This window comes from Rhinatrema bivittatum, chromosome 4 (assembly GCF_901001135.1).
Source record: "Rhinatrema bivittatum chromosome 4, aRhiBiv1.1, whole genome shotgun sequence".
Classification (NCBI taxonomy): Eukaryota; Metazoa; Chordata; class Amphibia; order Gymnophiona; family Rhinatrematidae; genus Rhinatrema; species Rhinatrema bivittatum.
In genome coordinates, this window is record NC_042618.1 from 168,237,017 (window position 1) to 168,260,991 (window position 23,975).

The window sequence follows — 23,975 nt, forward strand, 5'->3', positions numbered from 1 at the left end:
TGAGAATATGAGAATGCAGCAAATAAGACTGATACAAATCCCTACCTACTAGTAAAATACCTCACCTCAGTCACACATACAGATCCAACCTTCACCAAATACAGAATAAAAGACCACAAATTATAAATGTGGAGCCAAAACATGGAATGGAAACCTCAAAAAACCACTCATCATGCAGTGCAAATCTGGAGAGCTAGAAACAGAAATACATATCCTCCTACACTAAGCAAAATACAAAGATAGAAGAAATGCACATTCCCCAGACTGACATATTATGGTTCTTGCACTCCATCACTCCCCCCTCTATACCTCCATCATCCTTCAGTTTACCCAGTTACTCCCTTTCAATCATCCGCTCACACTCACGTCCCTTCCCAGCATTCCCGATTCTCCCCCCCACATCCTCTTCCCTGTGCACCCTCTCTCTCTCCTGCTTGACTCTCCCTATCCCCCTTCATCCCATCTCCTACCCCTTCCTGCTCAGCAGTCCCTACACTGCTGGGTGAAGAGATCATCAGCAGCATCCCTCCCAGACTCAGCAGGAGAAGATAAAGCTTGTGTCCCATCAGGCCCAGATCAGTAGGAGTTGGCAATGTCTCGCTCTGATCTGGGTGAAGGAGGAAACAGCCTCCCACTGGGCCCGAAAGATGAGAAGGAAGTGAGAAGAGCCTCCTATCAGGCCCAATATAAGAGAAGTCAACAAACTCCCATCTGCGCTGATAAGGAGACAGCTGGCCCTGCAACACACCTGTTGAGAACCACTGCAGTAGAGGATGGAAATAATGAATATTATGACCAGATTTGGGGACCTTATTGGGCTTGGCAGAGGGCTATTGTTTAATTCTACCTGGTAGACTAAACCCTGGTAAGTTTAATTGTTTTTGAGTACTTGCTGAATGTTTTATGCTGTGGTTTGGGCTATTGTTTCTTTATGTATGTACATGTTTACTTCTGTTATTTGTAAGATGTCACTATTATGCCTTTTGTTAAAAAAAATAAAAATAAAAAAGCACTTGTAGAGGATGAAGTCTCCCAGGGTTTGGGATTATTTGGGTTCCATGGTATCAACCCTAGATGTTGTCCCGTGGGCAAAAGCTCATATGAGTCCATTGCAGTGATCTCTCCTGTCCCATTGGCATACACAGTCTCAGGATTTTTAAGTGAGATTGACATTTGGCATCGGAAACCAGAGCCAGGTTGACTAGAAGGCTTATAGCTCGGAATCTGATCGGAAGAAAGCCTTTGGAGTCCCTGGACTAGGTGATGATGATGGATGCCAGCCTCAGTGATTGGGGTGCTCATTGTCAAGACAGATCTGTGCAGGGTCTCCAGACATCAGTAGAAGCATCATGTCAATAAATCATCTAGAACGAGAGCTATAAGAAAACCTGTTTAAAGTGTTTACTCTACTGATTAAAGTAATTCATTAAGGGTGTTCAACAATGCATTAACAGTAATTTATGGGGCCGATATTCAGCTGTGGAGCGGCTAGTTAAGTTAGCTGGATTCACTTATCCATTGACCTTAACAGGAATATTCAGCTATCTTAACGTTAGCTGGATAGGTATATAAGACTAATTTTAGGTTAGTCCTATGGCACAAATATTGGAGTTAGCTGCATAAGCTATGTGGCCAACTCCATTCCTCCTGGAAACGCCTCCTGCTCACCTCCATCTCGTCCCCAATTTATGCGACTTCATTCCAGCTGCATACAGCAACGAACATCACTGTTTTGCTATATAGTCTGATAATTTTTCAGTTATCAGTTTGTTCAGATGGGCAGAGAAACACCTTCAAGCATTGGTCTCGCATATCGCAGGACTGGAGAATGTTCAAGCAGGTTTTCTCAGTTGTCATATTCTAGATCCGGGAGAATGAAACCTGGCTAACGCGGCTTTCAAAATTACATGCATCTGGGGTGAACCAAATTACGATCTCATAGCCATGTGCCAGAATGTCAAAGCTGTATTTTTCTTCAGACAAAGGAAGGTAACAGCATCAGTAGGAGTGGATGAGTTCTCTCAGCAATGGCCTTCTCAAAGTGTTTTGTAAGATTTTTCCTTCATGATAGGTCAAGTTATTCAGAGGATAAGGAAATATCAAGGCCTAGTAATTCTAGTAGCTACAGATTGGCTGAGGCATCCTTGCTATGTGGACTTCATCAGGCTCAAGAGTGGAAGGACCTCAGGTTAGAGCACATCTATTACATCAATGGCCAGTGGTCATAAAAGGATCTGGCTTCCTTTTGTCTTGTGGCGTAGCTATCAAGAGGAGATGGTTAAAGAATAAAGATATGAACAAAGTGGTAATCACTCTTTCACAGACAAGGAACAAATCTATTTCATTAGCTAATATTTGAGTCTAGATGATTTTTGAGCTTTGGTGCACGGAAGCTGGGGTTTCTCCCTTTAAAGCCTCTGTTCCTATAATCCTGCCTTTATTTGCAGAAGCATCTACAAAAAGGTTTAGCTTTAAATTCCTTGAAGGTGCAGATTTCCAAGGTTACCTGTTATAGAGGGAAAGTCCGGATGTTTCTTGTTTCCATAGAGGCGTGAAGCATCTTTGCCCTCCACTTCATAAAGAGATTCCTCCATGGAATCTCAATTTAATTCTTCAAGCCTTGTCTACAGCTCCGTTTGGGCCCATTAAAAGAATTTCAATTAAGGATTTAATGCTTAAGATGGTTTTTCTGGTTGCTGTTTGTTTGGCAAGACATATTTCTGAATAGCAAGCTCTATCTTATAGAGATTCATTTATTCTCAAATTCAGGGGTATCCATTTGGATGATCACTTCTTTTCTGCCAAAGTTTGTGTCTCTGTTTCACCTGAACCAGTCTGTGGATCTCCCAGCATTCAAGAAGAGTGAATCAACAGGAGAATTTATAGATTTGCATGTTTTGGATATTAAAATATCTTTGGTCAGATACTTGAAGGTGATCAACTCCTTTAGAAGATCAGATCATTTGTTTGTTCTATTCAGGAATTGAAAGAAAAAGGATACAGCCTCTAAGATGGATTAAGGAAGCTATTGATTCCAAAGGACTTTTGTGCAACCTCACAGGCGGAGCGACAGTCTGTGTTGTCTGAGGAGATTTGCAAGGCAGCCACGTGGTCTTCCTTGCATACTTCCTCAAAGCACTACAGACTGGATCTGAATGCTAGAGCGTTTGCCTCCTTTGAGGTAGGAGTCCTGAGGGCAGGTTTCTCCAGCTCCCTCCCTGTTTAGGTGAGCTTGGATATATCCCATGTGTTCTGTACAGATCTGAGAGGATGATAAGGAAGGAAAAATTGTTTCTTACTTGGTAATTTTCTTTCCTTGAGTCCAACCAGACCAGTCCAGAGACCCACCCTTATTAACTGAAAACCAGCTATATAGATGAATCTTTCTGTTCTTATTTGGTTAGTTAAGAGCCAAGTGTTAAGGAGCCATGTTGAATCTCCCCTGCTCATGGGGGGGGTGGAGTTTGTTTGCTTTGCTTTGTTACAGTCGTACTGAAGTGCTTCAGGCTTCCCAGTGCCCTATAAAGGGTGACATCAGTCTCCATCTGCTATCAGGAATGCTAAACCCATGCGCTCAGGACTGGTCTGGCTGGACTTGAGGAAAGAAAATGATCAAATAAGAAACCTAATTTTTCCATTCCATAGACAAAGGTCTGCCTTATTTCTAAGTCTGAAAAACTTTGGCTGGCTCATGTGGAATGCTCAGGTTCAGCATGGATCTCACAACTTCCTTGTATGGTGCTGTTCGTTGGGTGAACTTAGATCCTCTGGCTTTTTCACTGCAATTTATGATGTCTCTCTCTCTCATTGACAGGGCTTACCAACATCCTGGGGTCCTTTGTATCATCCTATCCTGTTACAGGCAGCTTTGGACGGTAGGTGACTTGATGTGTCCCTTCACAGGCACCTTTGAGCAGTAGGTGATTTGTTCTGTCCTGCCGCAGGCAGGTTTGGGTGAGGGGTGATTTGTTCTGTCCTGCCGCAGGCAGGTTTGGGTAAGGGGTGATTTGTCTCATCATAGGCAGGTTTGGGTGGAAGGGGACTCAGCCTGCAGCATGCCCAAGTGTTTGTGAGGCAGGTTAAGTAGAGTGGCTGGAGACATTCTAACTAAAATATGGTTCTGTGGTGTCACCATGCGACAGTGAAATCTGTTTATATTTGCATTTGTATTTCTGTTTGCCTTTTCCAACCAGCTCAGAGCAGATGTCCATTCTATTGATTTACTTTGTACACTGCTTTGGGCTACTTGTTGTAAAAACACTGTAGAAATGATTTAGATATCTATTCAACTCTTTCTTTACCTTGAGCCCAAAATGACAAACCTTCTCCTGGCCCTTGGTGTGATATTTATTTCATGTAGATTTTGCCTTGCAGGGAACGTTCTCCTCTCCTTCTCCCAAGTCCTGCACATAGTTATTGAGTCATTTTCAGTGAGTAACTCCTCTGTTCATCCCAGGCTTTTCCGCTTATGTGAGGAGGGGGTGATGGTCAGAGAGCAGCATTTGGTGCAGCCTCCACAGCGGTAGCTGAAGCAGTCCCAATCCGCCTCATTCCCCAGGAGCTGGGACTGATTTCCTGGTGCAGGAAGCACCTGCTTATAATTGTATTTGTTTAATGTGTTAGGACTGCAGTGAACTCACAGACTGGGGTCTGCACTCCTGCTGGAGGGTTAATTACAGGTATGTAGCACACACTTGTTGAGGGGATGTGGTTAATTTGGATTAATTGTGGCTGCAGTGTGGTGAATGGGATGGGGAAGGGAACTGGGGTGTTATGGTATCATTTTTTTTTGGGGGGGGGGGGTTAATGATCAGGACCAGCACCACAAGTGGCTTGGGGGGGTGGGGGAGGGCAACAAAAGCACCCCCCGCTGGCCTGCAGTTCTGCCATTTCACTTTTCAGCACCTAGTTACCAATCCATATATCCTCCCTCCTCCAAAGCAGTGGCCTTGGGCCCTGCTACGTGTGCAGGATTTCAGCAGCAGTAGCAAGGCTTTCTTCTTGCGTCCTGGGATTTTGATCCAGCACGTGCTATAACAGTCTGGACAGCCCCACTGCTTTCTGCACTGGAGGACAAAAGACTGCTGTGGGGACTGTGAGCGAATGCTGGCTAAAATTTCTGATGTGCAGTCAAGATGCTTTCCTTGGCAAGATCTGTGCACGGCAGGACCCGAGGCCGCTTCTGTGCTTTCAAAGAGAGAGGAGGCATGATGGGTGCTTGGAGGGAGCAGGGTGAGCCAGGCAGGCAGACGGAGTAGGGATGAAGACAAACTTAAATTTTCTTTTGCTGATGCTTGTGGTAATGTTGAAAGTATACAAATAGGTGCAATGTCCATTGGATTATAGGTGGGGCTGAAGGATGTGGAATAGTTTGATACTATGATATTAACACTCCAGAACCCCAAATTACAAATACAGGTCATGTTGACGTGTTTTCTAAATATGGTATGGGGCCCATAATGTGCTCAGCAATCCTATATTGTATATTTTAGTGCCAGGGTAAGGTATGGGATCTGTTCTTTGTCAGCTCTCCTGCACTGCATATATAATGCTAGTGTGAGATACGATATCCATGCTATGCTTAGCTCTCCTGTATTATATACACATTGCCAATGTGCAGTATGGGATTCATGCCCTGCTTAGCACTCCTGCATTGTAAATACAGTGCCAGTGTAAAGTATGGGATCTGTACTATGCTCAGCTCTCTTGCATTGTATATATAGTGCAAATATAAGGTATGGGATGTCATAAACACACTTCTGTGATGCCCATGAGAGCATATTCTCCAAGTATAGCCTTGGCTCTGCACACTCCTTGCCTGATCCTTTATCTCAGTTTTGTGTTTTCTACCTGCCCCAGGTGGTCTGGTCCTGTTGTCACTGGCATACCTCACTCCACTCTTCTTCTACATCCCAAAAGCTGCCCTTGCTGCTGTCATCATCTGTGCCGTGGCACCCATGTTTGATACAAAGCTCTTCAGGACTCTCTGGAAAGTTAAAAGTATGGACATGGTAGATAATCCCCATTCTCCCCATCCTGTGTGTGTGTGCTGAGGTGTCAGACAGCTCTTCCGTGATTTTACAGATATTTCACTTAGAAAGTGCTGCCTAGTAGCTGTGGCTGAGACAGGGCTGTGGAAGTAACAGGTACTGGTGTGAGGACAGAGGCCATGGGGGCAATGCTGCAGTCAGCAGCCCAGGTACAAACTGCATCAGCATGGAGAAAGCTACTTCGTGCAGTGGTTGATTCTGTCCCTGCCTGAGGTCCCAGAGAGAGTAAAGTTATTAATATAGTCTAATGTGTATGTAGTGTTAAAGCTGCTGTGTGCCAGGGGAAACTTGGAAGTTTACAAAGTTTATTAGAGATTTCCAAGCTTAGCCAATCAGAAATGAGTGCCTATAACATAATGCAGCAGATACCTTTTGAATTGGTAGAGTTTGGTGTATAGATGGGAGCTGAACACCCGAATGAATCCTGTAAGTACAAGGCTCTATAACTGAGACAGGGTGGGGGGCAGGGGTGTGAGGTGCTGAAGGACTGTTTTTCCTCTCGTCACCACGAGCCATTTGGAGCCCTCAGTTTCTGCATATTAAGAGGAGCATAAGGTGACTCTCTTGTGACAGGATAAGAGGAACATACTGACTGAATGCTGCTGAGGCCACTAAGTACTAGATCCCCTTTCCCTGACACTGATTGGCTGGGCTAGCCATGCCAGCCTGAGGAGAAGCTGGCAGAGTTATTTCTCTGTTCTCTTTCCAGGGCTGGACCTGCTTCCATTCTTCTTCACATTCCTCCTCTGCTTTTGGGAGATTCAGTATGGCATCTTGGCTGGAGTGATTGTTTCAGGATTCATCCTCCTGTACCCTGTGGCCAGACCCCAGATCAAGGTATGCTTCTGTGACTGCCCAGTGCATGCATGTGGGAGGGAAATATTCCCTGATGTAGAAGTGGAGGGGCCGGATGCAGGTGCCAGGGACAGTGGTCACAGCAGAATAGAAAAAAAAAAATCAGAAGCTTCAGAACATTTGGTGCTCCTGGATAACCCAGTACTGAGATGTCTGATGCTAAAAAGCAGAGAGATTGAGATGGCACCAGTAAAAGAAATCACTTCCCATCATTCACTTCATAATATGCTAGAGGTCGCATGGCATGTAGGGATACGCTCCCAGGCCTGATTATAAGCAAGCTTTAAACTCTTAGAAATATTTCTGTACTGCTTCTTAGAAACTCATTTGAACTCTACAGTGCAACTGTATTTGGAACATTGTCACAGATGATCTCATGCACATTGGAACTGATGCCCGAGATGTCATAGTACTGCTGCTGCTTATCATTTCTATAGTGTACTAGACAGCGCGTGGACACCATGAACCAATGCATCCTGTGTGTGATGATGTAAAAAAACCAAAATCTCTGGTTCTGTCTGTGAGTTCTCCTTTCCCTCCGAGATCACAAGGGGATAGTCTTCTTAGAATAGTGAATCTGCCTTTTATTATTGTCAGTCACAAATAAAACAAGAAAGCAAAAGGAAAGAGAGAGGCAGCAAGGAAAGCTCTCCTCTTTGTGTTCCATGTCATATAGGGACAAATAAAAAATTTACAAAGTTGTCTTATTATTCTGTTTCCATTTGTGGTAACAGGCTAGCAGGTGAGGTACTCCCCTACCCTGAAACATCACTATATTGATGTAATATTGATTAGTAATTGGTATAATCATCTCATAATTACTTGGTTTTTGGCGCCATCTAATGGATGCAAGCCTGCATAGCAGACACATTTTTAAAGAACTTGTAGCTTTTGGGGCTGTGTATTGTGGACCTTGAAGCAGGGGACTCATACCAGTGACTACAGCATAAAAGAACTACTTTGTTACCTTGCATGTCTGTGCCTTGCATGTCAGCCTCGGAGGGAACTTTCTTTCCACCCCCCCACCTTCCCCTCCCTTCCCCTACCTAACCCACCCCCCCCCCGGCCCTATCTAAAAAACCCCCTACCTTTGTTGGCAGATTTACGCCTGCTGAAAGCAGGCGTAAATCTGTGCGTGCCAGCGGGCTGCTGGCGCGCCATCACCCGACCCAGGGGCTGGTCTGGAGGCCTCGACCACGCCCCTGGGCCGGTGCCACGCCCCCTGGTCCCGCCCCGAACCGCCCCCCTGACCCCGGCCACGCCCCCTCCCCGCCCCTTTTACGAAGCCCCGGGACTTACGCTTCTCCAGAGAAGAAGCAAGTTATGCACGCCGGCTGGCTGCTGGCGTGCACTTCCCCGGGTCAGCGTACAATGGCGCTGTCCCGGCCTGGCACGTGTGTGTAGGGGGGTTCACATGTGTGGCTGGGCCTGTTTTAAAATGCGCGCGCTAGGCCCGGCCACGCGCATAAACCCCATAATTTACACATGCGGGCCTTTGAAAATTTGGGCATTAGTGTACTGAGATTACTAGCTATTATAAATAAAATAAAAAAAAAAATTTCCCTCACTCTTTAGGATATGGGACTTAACTATCTTACCGCATCGTTCTTCAAAATGCGTTATGGAGTTAACACACGTGTTAACGCCATAATGCATGCGAAAAATGCTGTAGCACATGGCGCGAATGCAAATTTTTTGGGGGGGGGGGGCGGGATCGGGGAGGAGTTTGGGCGGGAATTAGAGGATATATCGCATGGTCTTAACGCCAGAAATAACTACACCTTTTTCCCTGGCGTTAAGCTGTGCAATATTCCCGAAATGGCCATAACGCAATTTGCGATACATTTTTGCATTTTGGTCATTTCTGGGCTTGGAGAGGGAGTGAGGGGGCGAGTGGAGTGGAGTGGAGAGCCTATGGGGAGGGCCTCATTGTGTGCACCTATTTAAATCTCTATAGGAAGGCCGCCTAATAGGTCAAGGTGAGGAGTTGGGGGTGGTTTAGGGGCCAGTTTCGCATGTAGCATGAGATGTACAAGCAGCACAGTACACCTTGGTGAAGATTTAACATCATGTATAACGGGGTACCATCAAGCTAAGGTGAGAGAACATAGTACAAAATGTCATCTTTGTGAGACTTTCCTCACTCCAAATGTCAGATCTTCACCAAGGTGTACTGTGCTGTTCGTATGTCTCATGCTGTATGCAAAACTGGCCTCTAAACCCTATGCAAAACTGGCCTCTAAACCCTATGCAAAACTGGCCTCTAAACCCTAAACCACCTCTAACACTTCACCTCGACCTATTAGATGGCCCCCTCCATAGAGATTTAAATACTAGGGATGTTCAGAGGGATGGCATTCGGTATTTGTATTCGTCGGGGAGCAGATACGTTGCATTCGGCAAGGGGGGGCCCCCCCGATAACGTTCATTCTTATTCGTTTCCCGGCTAAAATTGAATTAACTACAACCCCCATCCTCCCGACCCCCGCAAGACTTACCAAAACTCCCTGGTGGTCCAGCGGGCAGTCCGGGAGCCATCTCCTGCACTCACGCCGTTGGCTGCCGGTATTCAAAATGGCGCCGATAGCCTTTGCCCTTACTATGTCACAGGGGCTACTGGTCAGGGGGGGTCAGGAGGGTGGGGGGGGGTTTGTTTAAATTTGCTCCTTTAGACGGCCGAATAATTCGGTGAAGATTCGTTGTATTCGTGGGGAATCGCGATACGTTTCACTTCCCCACGAATACAATGAATATGGCCCTATACGTTGCGGATTACCAATACGTTGGAAACGAATGCACACCCCTATTAAATACTCAACTACTGTGAGGGCTTTGTAGATAGGCGCACTCTCTCTCTCACTCTCTGGCACAGGATGAGAAAAGTAGGGTTTATCGCACTGCGCGGTAATACTGATGCGAAGCGATAAGTTACCACGTGATGCGGTAACTCCAAAGTTTCCCTAAACATGCCCCTTTTTCTTAGCACGGGCATTATTACTGCGTTATTAAGATTTTTTGATGAATTTAGGGGGCTAGTGTTTTAGTTGCTTGCAGATCTTCTTCAGGAACCTCAGCAAGAAATCAGGAAATCTCAGGAACCCAATCATTCATTCACACATTCTTTGAAATCCCTAATTATAGTCATTTAAAATATCAGACTATCAGTATTTATGCTCTGCAAAATTTAAATTTCCAATTACAGCTAAGTAAAGGTACTAATTTATCTACATTAGTTTAACCTTTCTTTAAGATTAGGAAATTGATTTTACTTCAGCTTTACATCCCTTTTTAAAAAAAATAATGGGCTGATACAGAAAAACCCGCAGGAGAGCCGGAAAGCACCCGCTCTCCCGGTGCGTGCCCAGGCCACTCTCCTGGGCGCGCAATTCAGAAAAAAAAATATGTAAATGAGGGCCAACGGTAAAAGGAGCTAGGGACACTAGCGTGTCCCTAGCGCCTTTTTGACAGAAGCAGCGGCTGTCAGCGGGTTTGACAGCCGACGCTCAATTTTACCGGCTTTGGTTCTCGAACACATTTTGCTTTCTGTATCGCGCGGGAATGACTAATAGGGTCATCAGCATACATTTGCATGTTGCGGGCGCTATTATTTTTTTATTTAGATTTATATTCCACTTTTCATACTTTCGGGGGGGGGGGGGGGGTTGGCTGCGTGTTTTCGACGTGCTATTACCCCTTACTGTATAAGGGGTAAAAATAGCGCGTCGAAAACGCATGGCCAAACGCGGGCTAATAGTACGCACTTTACTGTATCGGCCCGTAAGTGAGATACTGGTTTATCTGCACCAGTTTTATATGTCCAATGCTATAATTTAGCATTTAAAACTTTACTAAATCTTTGTGGAAATGTATATATATAAAAAAATATTCTACCATTCATCCATCCATATAACATTTTTATTTTATTTATTTATTTATTTATTTGAGTTTTTCTATACCGGCATTCACGGAGATTCGTATCATGTCGGTTTACATAAAACAGGGGTGATCAATACATTATAAACGTGTATAAATATAACATGAGTATACATTTTATATATTTACAAATTATAACAAGTTATAACAGTGCGCAGAAAAAATCAGTTACAATAAAACAAGGATGGTTCTAACTGGGAAAAGAAGAAGAATAAGACGATAGAAATTTAACAAGAATAAGAACGTGTAGTGTTTGGTATGTCCGTATCAGTTTAGTGGGAGATAGACCGTCTTTCTGTATTTGGTGAGATCATCAGTCAGAGTCCGGAAAGGCTTTCTTGAACAGCCATGTCTTAAGTCTCTTTCTGAAGGTTGGAAGACATGGTTCCTGTCGTAATTCTAAGGGGATTGAGTTCCATAGTGGGGGGCCTGCTGTAGAGAAGGCCCTGTCTCTCAGGGTTATGTGTTGGGTGGTATTGGCGTGTGGTACCTGTAGAAGTTCTCTGTACACTTCTCTAGTGGGTCTGTTGGAGGAGTGTTTTTTAAGTGCTATTTGTAGATGGAGTGGAGCTAGTCCATGGATATTTTTGAAGATTGTGGTTAGGGATTTATGGATTATCCTGAAGTGGATTGGCAGCCAGTGAAGGTCTTTAAGGACCGGCGTGATGTGATCTCTTCTTTTCTTGTTAGTTAGGATTCTTGCTGCCGTGTTTTGAATCATTTGGAGAGGTTTGGTATGGGATGATGGGAGGCCTAGTAGTATAGCGTTGCAATAATCTATTTTCGCAAAGATTATTGCTTGGAGCACTGTTCTATAATCATGGAAATGAAATAGGGGTTTTATTCTTTTTAATGTGTGTAGTTTGTGGAAGCAGTCTTTAGTTGTTTGCTTAATAAATGCTTTTAGGTTTAGTCTGTTGTCTATGGATACTCCTAGATCTCTTACTTTTGATATTTGTAAGTTGGCTGGCGGGTTCGTAGTGATTTTGCAGTTATCCGGTGAGATTAGCAGGAATTCACTTTTTGATTGGTTTAGAATTAGGTTTAAGCTGGATAGGAGGTCATTAATTTCTTTGAAACAGTTTTCCCACAGTTTTAGAGTTTTATTAATGGATTCTTGGAGGGGGATCACAATCTGGACGTCGTCGGCATAAATAAAGTGTTTTAGATTCAATTTGTTTAGAAGTTGGCAAAGTGGGAGAAGGTATAGATTGAAGAGTGTAGGTGAGAGAGAGGAGCCCTGAGGAACTCCTTGTGATGATGGGTATCTATGGGATTCTTTGTTCAGGATTTTGACTTTGAAACCTCTGTTTTCTAGAAAAGTCTTAAACCAAGTCAGCGCTGATCCTGCAATACCGATGTTAGCCAGTTGGTTTAGTAATATGGCGTGGTTTACAGTGTCAAAAGCTGCAGATAGATCTAATAAAATCAAAAGGAAGGCCTGTCCTTTGTCAAGGCCCAAAGTCAGGTAGTCCGTCAGTGATATGAGTAGTGATTCGGTATTTGAGGCTTTTCTGAAACCGAATTGAGTAGGGAATAGAATTTTGTGTTCTTCTATGTAATCCGATAGTTGCGTATTTGCTAGTTTCTCCATCACCTTGGCAATGAAAGGAAGATTGGAAATTGGACGGTAACTATTAGGATCTTTGGGGTCCAAGTTTGGTTTCTTGAGAAGCGGTTTGATTGAAGCTAGTTTAAGGTCATCGGGGTAGTGACCCTGGGAGAATGAGCAATTTATGATGTCTGCAAGAGTTTTGTTTATGGTGTCCGGGATTAGAAGTAGTAGTTTAGATGGGATTTGGTCGAAGGGATGGGAAGAGGGTTTCATTTTCTTCAGAAGTGTTTGGATCTCTGCGGATGTGGTGAGTTCAAAAGATTGGAGGGTTATTTCCTTGTTGTGGAGTACGTATGTGCTGGCTGTTGTGCTTGTACTGGGCTTAAGTTGTGTTAGAAGGTTCGTGATTTTATTACTAAAAAAGAGTGCTAGCTCATCCGCTCTTGATTGAGCTAGGTTAGATGGTATGTCCGGTGTATTTGCCTGAGTTAAATTGGAGACGAGAGTGAAAAGCGCTTTGGGGTCGTAGATGATGTCATGAATCTTGTGTGCGTAATAGTCTCTTTTAGTTTTTAAGGTGGAACTCTTGTATGAGTGGAGGGCGAGTTTGTAGATAGAGAGTGTAGCAGCGGAAGGGGCTTTACGCCATTTACTTTCTTTCTGACGTAAATTAAGTTTAAGGGTTTTTAGTTCGTTTGTAAACCAAGGCTGTCTTTTTGTCGCACCTTGTTTGACTTTTTTTGTTATCAGTGGACATAGTTTGTTTGCCACTGTTTCCGTTATGGTTGACCAGGAATTTATCGCTGAATTAGGTGTCGTATAGTCTATGCGTAAGAGATCTGTGATTAGATGATTGCTGAGTTCGTCAGATGAGCATACTTTTCTGTAGATAAATGAGTGTTGAGGTGGTTGTTTGTTGCTCGTTTGGGTCATCGACAAGGTTGTGGAGATTAGTGAATGGTCCGACCAGGGAACTGGTTTACATGTGTGGTGTGCTGAATTTGTTATACCTGAGTTCAGAAAGATAAGGTCCAGTGTGTGACCTGCCTTGTGTGTAGGTTCATTGATTATTTGTCTGAATCCCATTGCGGACATAGCGGTAAGGAATGTTTCGCAGCTGGTTGAGAGTGTGGGGTTGTCTACGTGTAAGTTAAAGTCTCCTAGGATTATCGTTGGGGAGTCTGGTTTGAGATAAGATGCTATAATTTCTAGGATAGGCGAAGCGTCTGCTTCTAGGAGGCCTGGAGGGGCGTATACTAGAAGGATTTGGAGAGTGTCTGATGTGAACAGGCCTGTTTCTAGTTTTGAGTCCGATTTAATTGGGTGGTGTGTGAGTCTAAAATCTTTTTTTGCTGCTAGGAGAATGCCCCCACCCCTTTTCTTCTGTCGGGGAATGGAGAAAAAGTCGTATGTTTCAGTTGGTAGCTGGTTAATCAAAGCTATATCTGTAGATTTAAGCCATGTTTCTGTTATAGCACAGAGGTCTGGATTTGAATCTAGGAGAAGGTCATTTAAGATCAGTGATTTCTTGGAAAGTGATTGTGCATTAAATAGCATCAGTGAGAAAAGAGCACATCCTAGAAGTTGGGTGATTGGGGTAATCATGATAGGTATAAGGGATTTGTAGGAGCGTTGATTGTAGAGTATTGTTGATGATTTATCTGTGAGTAGCGTTCGATGATGGAGAATCGGTATTGGGAGACCGTGGCAGATTGTTTGCATTATTCGAAGTGTTGGTGGTGTTTGTAAGTAGACGTTGGGTTGTCTGAGTTGTGGCGTCTGGAAGTTGTTGTCTGAGTTGTTGTCTGAGTTGTGGCGTCTGGAAGTTGTTGTCTGAGTTGTTGTCTGAGTTGTGGCGTCTGGAAGTTGTTGTCTGAGTTGTTGTCTGAGTTGTGGCGTCTGGAAGTTGTTGTCTGAGTTGTTGTCTGAGTTGTGGCGTCTGGAAGTTGTTGTCTGAGTTGTTGTCTGAGTTGTGGCGTCTGGAAGTTGTTGTCTGAGTTGTTGTCTGAGTTGTGGCGTCTGGAAGTTGTTGTCTGAGTTGTTGTCTGAGTTGTGGCGTCTGGAAGTTGTTGTCTGAGTTGTTGTCTGAGTTGTGGCGTCTGGAAGTTGTTGTCTGAGTTGTTGTCTGAGTTGTGGCGTCTGGAAGTTGTTGTCTGAGTTGTTGTCTGAGTTGTGGCGTCTGGAAGTTGTTGTCTGAGTTGTTGTCTGAGTTGTGGCGTCTGGAAGTTGTTGTCTGAGTTGTTGTCTGAGTTGTGGCGTCTGGAAGTTGTTGTCTGAGTTGTGGCGTCTGGAAGTTGTTGTCTGAGTTGATGTCTGAGTTGAGGGGTCTGGACGTTTCGTTTGGTTAGTTTAGTTGTCTATTTGTGCTGTGCTGGTCATGTATATGATTAATGTTTGGTGTGGCTGTACTGTGTGTGCCAATTTGAGGTTGAACGTTGAAACTCGCTGGTGGGAGCTAGAGGACGGGCTGGAGTACTTTTGCTTAGCGCTGTGGAGGTCTACTCCGCTCTTAGGGGCCGCACGAAGGGGCGCACAAAGGGGCAGGCCCCTTTGTCGCGCTCCTTCGTGCGCGCGACGCCCGGCGCGCGACGCCTAGCTGCCGTTCGTCGATTTAAGCCAAAGGGGCTGTCCCCCGATTGGCTGTGCGGCTGAGCTGGCGATTGGTTCCGGCGACGGAGGAGGCGGAGAGGAGGCGCGGTTTTTATCGGGACAGCCTCGTGGTCGGCGCTGGGTCTGCCGTGGGTAAGCTGAGAATTTTTAAAGGCCTTTCAGTCACTTTTAGAGGCCACTTTTCAGTCACTTTTAAAGGCCTTTCAGTCACTTTCAGTCATTTTTAAAGGCCATTCAGTCACTATCAAGGCTGACAAATGAACTCCGCGGGTCAGTCAAATTAAAATTATTTTTAAAACTCCAATCTGCCTTCCTTACCTCAGGATAATTAATAAATAGTAATAAACAGAAGCACAAACACCCTCACAATCATTCAGTTGTGTACCCTAGCTATCTTTAGCTAATAACTGTTTTACTCGGCCTCTGGGAACAAGCAGCAGCTGTGCAGGTCTTGCCCCGTCCTCAGTCGGCTCAGGAATCCCCTCCGTATTCTAAACTCAAGCTCCTATGTCAGATTCAAGGAATTATTACTCTGAATGAAGTCATTAAATAAAATAGCTCCTTGCCTCTTGGTTTTAGGTAAATAAGAACATATATTTAATAAGTAACTAATCCGTTAATGAGTAATGAAGCTAAAGAAATTTTTAACCCACTTTTACTTTTGTTTATCCTCACAAGGAAAAATATTTTTAACGTGCTTTGGCTTTAAAATAGTAACGCTAAGCTGACTTCTCTCTTCAAGAATTTTGAATAAGCTCTGTTGTCAAGGAGTCTCTATGGCAACGGCTTTTCTTGTTACAGTTGCTCTGATGTCTAACCCAATGAACCTATTTTTCCTAATAGGCAGAAATGGAATTTTTAAATAAAATTCAAATAAAATGTTCCTTTTCCCAAAATAAAAATTAAATACCTCAAATCCATTCTCTCATCATTCACAACATTACTAAGCACTCATCCATCTGAAATCCTATGAAAACCCTTCAGAAACCCCTTCAGTTCAAAATCTGAATTTAAAAATATTTCAGAAAAATTTTAAAAGCAGTCAAAACTTCTTCAAAGCTCCTTATAGAGCATGCTTAGCGTGCCTCTAGTCCAAGTTCTAGAAACCTTGACATAAGTTTTCCGTATCAGGGCTTCATGTTGGGCAGTTCATTGTTTTATGTAAACCGGAGTGATTTGTAGTCCCTACAAGAACTTCGGTATATAAAAATTAAAAATAAAATAAAAATAAATAAATGTATGAGGACTAATATCCTGCTGTCCTCGGAGAACACCTGTTACAAGTGAGCAAGTCTGCTATTCCAGGACAGCAGGAAATCCCTCTCCTGCCCCCGAGTTCACAGATCCCAGGACTGTAGGTATCCTCTCGCCTGCACCTGGGTTCACTGTTCTTCTGACTTCACACCACATCAGGACTCCTTTCTCAGGGGAGCCATATAGGTAATGAATTGTTTTGCTCTTTGTGTTCTAACTGCAGGTTTATGATTGTGAGGATCTTGTGGTGCAGCCACTGAGTGGTTTGAACTTTCCAGCCACTGAATACATCAGAGACAGAGTGTATGAGGTTGCCCTGGCAGGTAATAGGGGATGGGAATAAGGGAGGCAGATAATAGAGGAGAAGGGGGGCATCAGGAGCATGGGGTAGATAAGATGGTCGGGGAGAATTAGTGTTGCTAAATAACTCTTCCATGAGGAAGATCTGATTTTTAATTTGCTTTGGAAGCTAAACAAATGACCTAGAGAGAGAAAGAAATCCCATTTCTCCTAATTTAGAGAAAATATTCCCTATTTCCTTTTCTTTTTTTCCTGCTGAAAGGAAAAGTATCAGGCGAAAGAGGCAAAAACTAAGACTGCTGGCCATGCCAGAGGGCCAGTTAAGGACACTGTAATGGCTGTTTTTTGAAGTCCATTTCACTGCAGTGGAAAGCTGTGGAAAATCTGGCTCTGTCAAGCAAAAGTGCTGTGACTCACTCCCTGCCTCTTCCACACAGCATTAATGCCTGGACTCTGCACCTGGCAGCGAGGGCTCCAGGTGATACATTAATTTCTTCCCTCTGCAGTCTCTCCACCGCGCTCTGTCATCCTGAATTGTGGCCACGTGAGCAGCATTGATTATACTGTCGTGGCCGGACTGGAAGACCTGCAGCGGGAGTTCCAGAGCCGGGGTGTCTCGCTCACCTTCTCTGACTTGCAGGTTTGTGTGTCAGTGCCTGCAATGTGTGTGTGTACATGATCCTGTGCCAAAAGCCATCTGAGTGTTGGGGCCCCAGTGAACATTTCCTTCAGCTCTCTGTAAGTCAGGACATGGTTCTTCAGACATGCAGACTTGTACCCACAAATGGCATTCTCCTTGTCTTTGGCCAGAGCCGACTATTGCGATCTGAAATTGGGAGTTAGTTCCAGAAGCAGCATACGCTTAGCATTAGATAAGGGCAGTCAAGAAAACATATCAGCTGTGGCACTATGCTCACCCAGGAAGGGGTAGTGCTAGTATTTACAAAGAAAATACACATCACTGATACTTTGTTATCTGGAGGTGTGGATTTATAACGTGAATTTAAATGGAAAGTGCTGAGACAAAATTATAGAAAGTCATCCAAAAACTTTAATATTAGATAATTAAAGTTGGTAACAGTAAGTTCTGAGTCCCTGCAGCCTGTGAGCTGACTTATGGTGACTGACAGGCACTCTCTACTGCTGTGGATTACATACATCCTGTGCCTGCAGCAGAGGGGCAGACAGTGAGGGCACAAAACCCATATTCCCACAAGACTGTCCGACCTCAGTGCTGCTGGAAGCATCTCTACTGCCCTGCTAGCGCTAACCTACATTCTGAGTATGGACTTCCCCTTGAAAACAGATGTTTTATTTATTAAGTTATTTGGCTCCATTATCTTTTCTCCTTATTTATGTGCAATATATAAGAAAATTATTCCTTACCTGCTAATTTTCATTCCTGTAATACCACGGATCAGTCCAGACAGTGGGTTATGTCCACCTTCCAGCAGATGGAATCAGAGAAAAACTTGAAGGGCACCCTCATATAAGCAGGTGCACCCTCTGTGTCTCTTCAGTATTCAGAATATCAAAGCATAGAGAAAGCATTGGATGGATCAAGTAAACCAGAAGTGAACAACTAGAACAGCGGTAACAAACTTATGAACACTGCGAACTATAGAAACTTGCAAAAAGAAACATTTGCCAGTCACAGTAGTATCCAGAATTGGTGCAAACTACAGCTAAGATCATCCCAAAAACCCCATATAATCTCATAGAGGGCATCTGGACTGATCCGTGGTACTACAGGAACGAAAATTAGCAGGTAAGGAATAATTTTCTTTTCCCTGTATGTACCCAGATCAGTCCAGACAGTGGGATGTACCAAAGCTTCCCTACGTAGGGTGGGTCCCGGAAAGCCCTGCTCGAATGACTTGAGCGCCAAAAGAGCCAAACCCCGGTGATGGAAGATTCAAGCGATAGTGCCGTGCAAAGGTGTGTAGCAATTTCCAGGCAGCTGCACGACAAATCTCTTGCGGAAACACCGTCTGACTCTCTGCCCAGGTAGTGGCTTGAGCTTGGAGAGAATGAGCCTTAAGTCTCACCGGAGGTGGCCAACCTGTTCCAACATACGCTGAGGAGATTGCTTCCTTCAACCAGCGAGCAATGGAATTTTTAGAAGCCTTGCTGCCCTTCTTGGGGCGCTCCAGAGGACAAAGAGATGATCCGATAAGCGGAAGTCGTTAGTCGCCTCCAAATAGTGAATAAGAACGCGTTTGACATCAAGGCGGCGAAGCTCCCTGGAGTCGTCATGCGAAAAGGATGGAAGTTCCACTGATTGATTCACATGAAACGCCAAAACCACTTTAGGCAGAAAAGATTTTATTTATTTTTATTTATTTATTCAACAGTTTTATATACCGAAATTCATGTAGCAGAGTTACATATCACTTCGGTTTACATTAGAACATTAACATGCATGTGAGAATGCGATTACATTGAACAAGGGAGATAAACTTGGATCAAAACGGAAGTGGGGAAATAAAGTACAAACGAATAAATAAAGGTAATAAGATTCTTTGGAGGGGATAAGACTAACCTGGCTAAGGATCTAGGTGCGTACTGGAATAATTAAAGTTACTGTACATGGAGCATATATTTGGACTGGTTGACTGCAGAGTAGGAAAGCTAAACTGATATATAATCTGAGGGAATCTGATAGAGTAGCTTGTAGGATAGTAAGGTGAAGTAAGAGGGAATTATTGGTCTAAATTAAAAGCTTGTTCGAATAGCCAGGTTTTGAGTCTCTTTTTAAAGGTGATCGGGCATGGTTCTTGCTGGAGTTCTGGAGGTGTAGAGTTCCATTGCGCAGGGCCCGCTGTGGATAGAGTTCGTTTATTTAAAGATGTCTTGATGTGTGGGGCGAGGAGAGTATCTCTATAAGCTGTTCTCTCCGGTCTGGAAGGTATATGTGGTTGGAAAGGGATATTGAGTTCCAGAGAGATGAGATTGTGAATAGATTTGTGTATGATTGTTAGAACTTTGTATGTGATTCTGAACTTAATTGGGAGCCAGTGAGGTTTCTCAGGATCAGGGTAATATGGTTTCTTTTGTTGATCTTAGAATCCTGGCGGAGGCGTTTTGCAGCATCTGTAAGGGTTTTATGGTGTTGGCTGGGAGGCCGAGTAGAAGATGGGACTGTGGTTAAGGATACCCCGGAATCCGTGAAACGGAGGTAGGGCTCCCTGCAGGAGAGAGCCTGGAGCTCCGAGATCCTGCGGGCGGAAGTGATGGAGACCAGGAAGACTGTCTTGAGCATCAAATCCTTGAGCGTAGCACTCGTCAGCGGTTCGAAAGGAGGACCGCTCAGAATGCGGAGTACCAAATTGAGACTCCAAGAGGGGTATAGAGTGAGGACCGGAGGCTTCTCATGCTTGACTCCCTTCAAAAAATGAACAATGTCAGGATGAGATGACAGAGGAGCCCCGTCCAGATGCCGGATGAGGGAGCCGAGGGCTGCCACTTGGACCCGCAGCGAATTATAGGCTAATCCTTTCTCCAGACCTCGCTGGAGGAAGGACAGGATTTGGGCTATTGAAGCGAGACGTGGAGAGATGTTGATGGACTCACACCAGGCCTCAAAAACCTTCCATATCCTGACGTAGGAGAGAGACGTGGAAGTCTTCCTGGCCTTGAGGAGGGTTGAAATAACATCCTCTTGATAACCTCGTCTTCCTAACCTGCACCTCTCAAAAGCCAGGCCGCAAGAAAGAAGTGATCTGCCCTGTCGAAAAATACTGGACTCTGATGTAGGAGGTTCGGTAGATGTCCCAACTGAAGAGGACTGTCCACTTTGAGGTTGATCAAGTCCACAAACTATAGCCGTCGTGGCCATTCGGGCGCCACAAGGATTATGGGTCCCTGGTGGACCTCTATTCTCCGAATTACTTTTCCCACCAGGGGCCATGGTAGGAACATGTAGAGCAGGAGATGACACTGCCATGGTAGGACCAGGGCATCCACTCCTGCACCATGCTCCCTTCTGTGACTGAAGAAGCGTGGAGCCTTTGCATTCCTTTGAATGGTCATGAGGTCCATGTGGGGGGTTCCCCAACGATGGAAGAGAAGAGCCACTGCATCCTCAGAGAGTTCCCACTCTCTGGGGTCTATGTGCTGTCTGCTTAAGAAATCCGTTTGCACATTGTCCACCCCGGGTATGTGGGACGCCGCTAAGCGAGAGAGGTGACGCTCTGCCCATGCCATCAGCTGGTCCACTTCCAGAGAGACATGCCAGCTCCTTGTCCCTCCATGACGATTGATGTATGCAACTGTGATCGTGTTGTCAGAGAGAACCCTCACGGCCCGATGATGAACCAGTGGGAGGATATGCTTCAATGCGAGGCGGACTGCTCTGGTTTCCAGTCGATTTATTGGCCATGTCACCTGAACCAACATCCACTGCCCCTGCGCTGATTGGGTTTGACATACCGCCCCCCAGTCCGAGAAGCTGGCATCCATGGTAAGGATTACCCACTGAGGGACCTCCAAGTCCACTCCCTTCAACAAGTGATCCAGACTGAGCCACCAACCCAGGCTGTCCGTGGCAAGATCCGATAGGGGAAGGAGGGCATGGAACTCCTGTGACACCGACTTCCAGCGGGAGAGTAAAGCTCTCTGCAAAGGACGCATGTGCGCAAAGGCCCAAGGAACCAAATTGATAGTTGAAGCCATAGAGCCCAGAACCTGGAGATAGTCCCCTGCTGAGGGGAGCGGGAGGCAACTGAAGCTCTGTATCTGAGAGATGAGGGACTGGCCTGATCCGGACGAAGAAACACCTTGCTCACGCTGGTGTTGAAGTGGGCTCCCAAGAAGTCGAGCGATCGCAAGGGAGTGAGACTGCTCTTGGCAAAATTGACAATCCATCCCAGGGAATGGAGGAGCCGTAGGACTTTGATGGCCTGCTGTCATAGGGCCCTGGTCTTTGCCCAAATGAGCCAGTTGTCCAGGTAGGGATGATCAAGAATTCCCTCTCTCCATAGGGCTGCGGGGCGCAGTTGCGAGGCCGAAGGGTAGCCCCTGAAACTGGAAGTGTTGCCCCAGGATCTTGAAGCGCAGAAAACGTTGATGCTCCTTGAGAATCAGGATGAGGAGATAAGCCTCCATCAAGTCCAAGGAAACCAGAAACTCCCTGTGGTGAACTGCTGCAATGACGGACCGCAACATTTCCATCCGGAAGCGAGGGATCCTGAGGGCTCTGTTGACCATCATGAGATTGAAGATTGGTCGGAAGGAGCCCTCCTTTTTGGGGACCATGAAATAAATGGAATAATGGCCTAACCCTTGTTCCGCTAGAGGGACCAGAAGAATGGTTCCCAGAGCTAGGAGCTGGTCGAGCGTCCGACGAACGATGAGTCGCTTCTTCACTGGGCCGCACGGGGAGAAGAGAAACCTGTCTCTTAATGGCCAAGAAAATTCTAAAGCGTAGCTGTGCTTTATAATATCCAGGACCCAGTGATCCGAAATAATCTTGACCCACTCCTTGTAGAAGAGACGAAGCCATCCCCCTATCCTTGGCGTTGAGGAGAGGGCTGGTACAGCTTCATTGGGAAAACTTGGAAGAACTCCCCTGAGAGGAGTTATCTCGGGCTGGCCTACGACCTCGAAAGGAATGGAACCAGGACTGGGACTGAGCCGACGGCTGCCTCTGCGAGCCTGGCCTGGACTGGCGAAAACGTCGCTGACCCCTGAAGCGACTCCTAGAGGAGCTGAACGTTCTGGAGGTCCGTGGCCGATCCTCAGGCAACTTATGCACTTTGTTCTCCCTGAGGGATTTAATGATCTGCCCCAGGTCCTCTCCAAAAAGCAACTTCCCTTTGAAAGGCAAAGATCCAGCTTAGATGCTTAGATGAAGAATCCGCCAACCAATTGCGAAGCCAAAGGAGACGTCTCGCAGAGACCGCAGAGACCATTGATCTGGCCAGAACATGGAGGAGGTCGTATAGCGCATCTGCTTCATAAGCTATGACAGATTCCAATCGCTTCGCCTCCTGCGCTTCCTCCTGAGGCAGGTCTTGTGCACTGAACAGTTGCTGAAATCATCTGAGACCTGCACGCTGCATAAGAGAACTACAGACAGCAGCTCTGACCCCTAGAGCAGAGACCTCAAAGATCCTCTTGAGGTAGACCTCGAGCTTTCGGTCTTGGAGATCCCGAAGAGCAGTGCCACCCATGACCGGGATTGTCGTCTGTTTGGTGACCGCCGACACTGAGAGTGGCATCAGGGGTATCCCACTCCCTGGGCAACAATTGGAGGAGCATCTCATGGAAAGGAAAAGTCTTTGCTGGGGGGCATAGCCCTGCCAAGACGGGATCCCCCTTCTTAGCTGTAGTACTAGACCCAGGAGTGTCCTCCGGGGCATCAATATCCAGTTCTCTCAGAACATGGGGGATTAGAGGGTCCAGTTCTTCACTTTGAAAAAGACGCAGGACCCTAGTGTCATCTCCTTCGACCTGCATGTGCGCTGTCTAATCATCCAAATCAGGATCCGGCAGTGTAGGCAGCAGAGGATCCTGAGGCGCCAGAGCCAGACAGCTGGGATGTGGAACCAGCCGGACCCTGCGGTAGCCCCAGCCCCCATGCTATCACTGGGTAGCTCTAATCTGCTCTGTTAAGCATTGTGGAGCAGGAGAACAAAATCTGTCAAACGGCCCCGCGGGGGAAGGGTCAGGAGGGGCCCCCACCGAGTTCCCCGAGGTTGTAGTGAGGTCCGGAGGGTCCACGGAGGTCAGAAGAGGTGGCGACAGTGAAAATCCGAGATCTGAATCCCCAGCGGGCTGCGCTGGGGCAGCCAGCTCAGATAACAAAATGGCCGCTGTTCCCGCGCTAGACGGGAACAGGGTCGCCCCCCGGAGGCCGGCGCAACTGAGAATGTGCTGCCAAGCGGGTAGGCAGGCTTGAGGGGCCCTCCCCGCCGGGAAGGCACCTGGAGCAAAGGCTTTCCCTGGAGAGCTGGGACCCAGGCATGGGAGGAGGGAGCCAGGTAGCCCGATCAATATATCACCCCCGAACTGAGACTAGAATGGGAATGAGCCTCCGCTCCAAAATATCGACGACTATAAGTCCCTCTATGAAACTCCGGTTATGATATCTTACTGTTTTTTGTTTTTGTTTTGAGCAGAGGAATGTCGCCTCTCTGCTAGCGCTGCCCCGAGGCAAACAGCTTCTCAGGGCAGCGTGTCGTCGTTGGAAGAAGGGGGAGAGGTTCGACCACCAACTATCACCCCAAAAGTGAAAGAAACACTCAAGACCTGAGAAGAAAATGAGACAGAACTTACCCCACATGCAAAAACAAGTAAAAAATATGGAGATAGATGTGCCTGCAAGTTTCCTCAATGCCCCAGCACTGAGAACCCTGACTAACTTCAATCAGTCTGAAAAATTTCTTCTTCTTTTTAAATTAAACTTGATCCATCCA

General features: G+C 45.8%; 1 protein-coding gene across 3 annotated transcripts in view; it reads left to right on the forward strand.

Annotated features, from left to right (window-relative positions):
* The window catches only part of SLC26A11 (solute carrier family 26 member 11), a 47,907-nt gene that overhangs the window by 18,005 nt on the left and 5,927 nt on the right, over positions 1–23,975 (forward strand). For all 3 annotated transcript variants that reach the window (XM_029599186.1, XM_029599187.1, XM_029599185.1), the window contains 6 exons: positions 3,815–3,875; positions 4,624–4,679; positions 5,860–6,000; positions 6,760–6,887; positions 16,481–16,580; positions 17,064–17,197. In XM_029599186.1, coding sequence (XP_029455046.1) covers positions 3,815–3,875; positions 4,624–4,679; positions 5,860–6,000; positions 6,760–6,887; positions 16,481–16,580; positions 17,064–17,197 — 620 coding nt within the window. The remainder of the gene's footprint in view (positions 1–3,814; positions 3,876–4,623; positions 4,680–5,859; positions 6,001–6,759; positions 6,888–16,480; positions 16,581–17,063; positions 17,198–23,975) is intronic.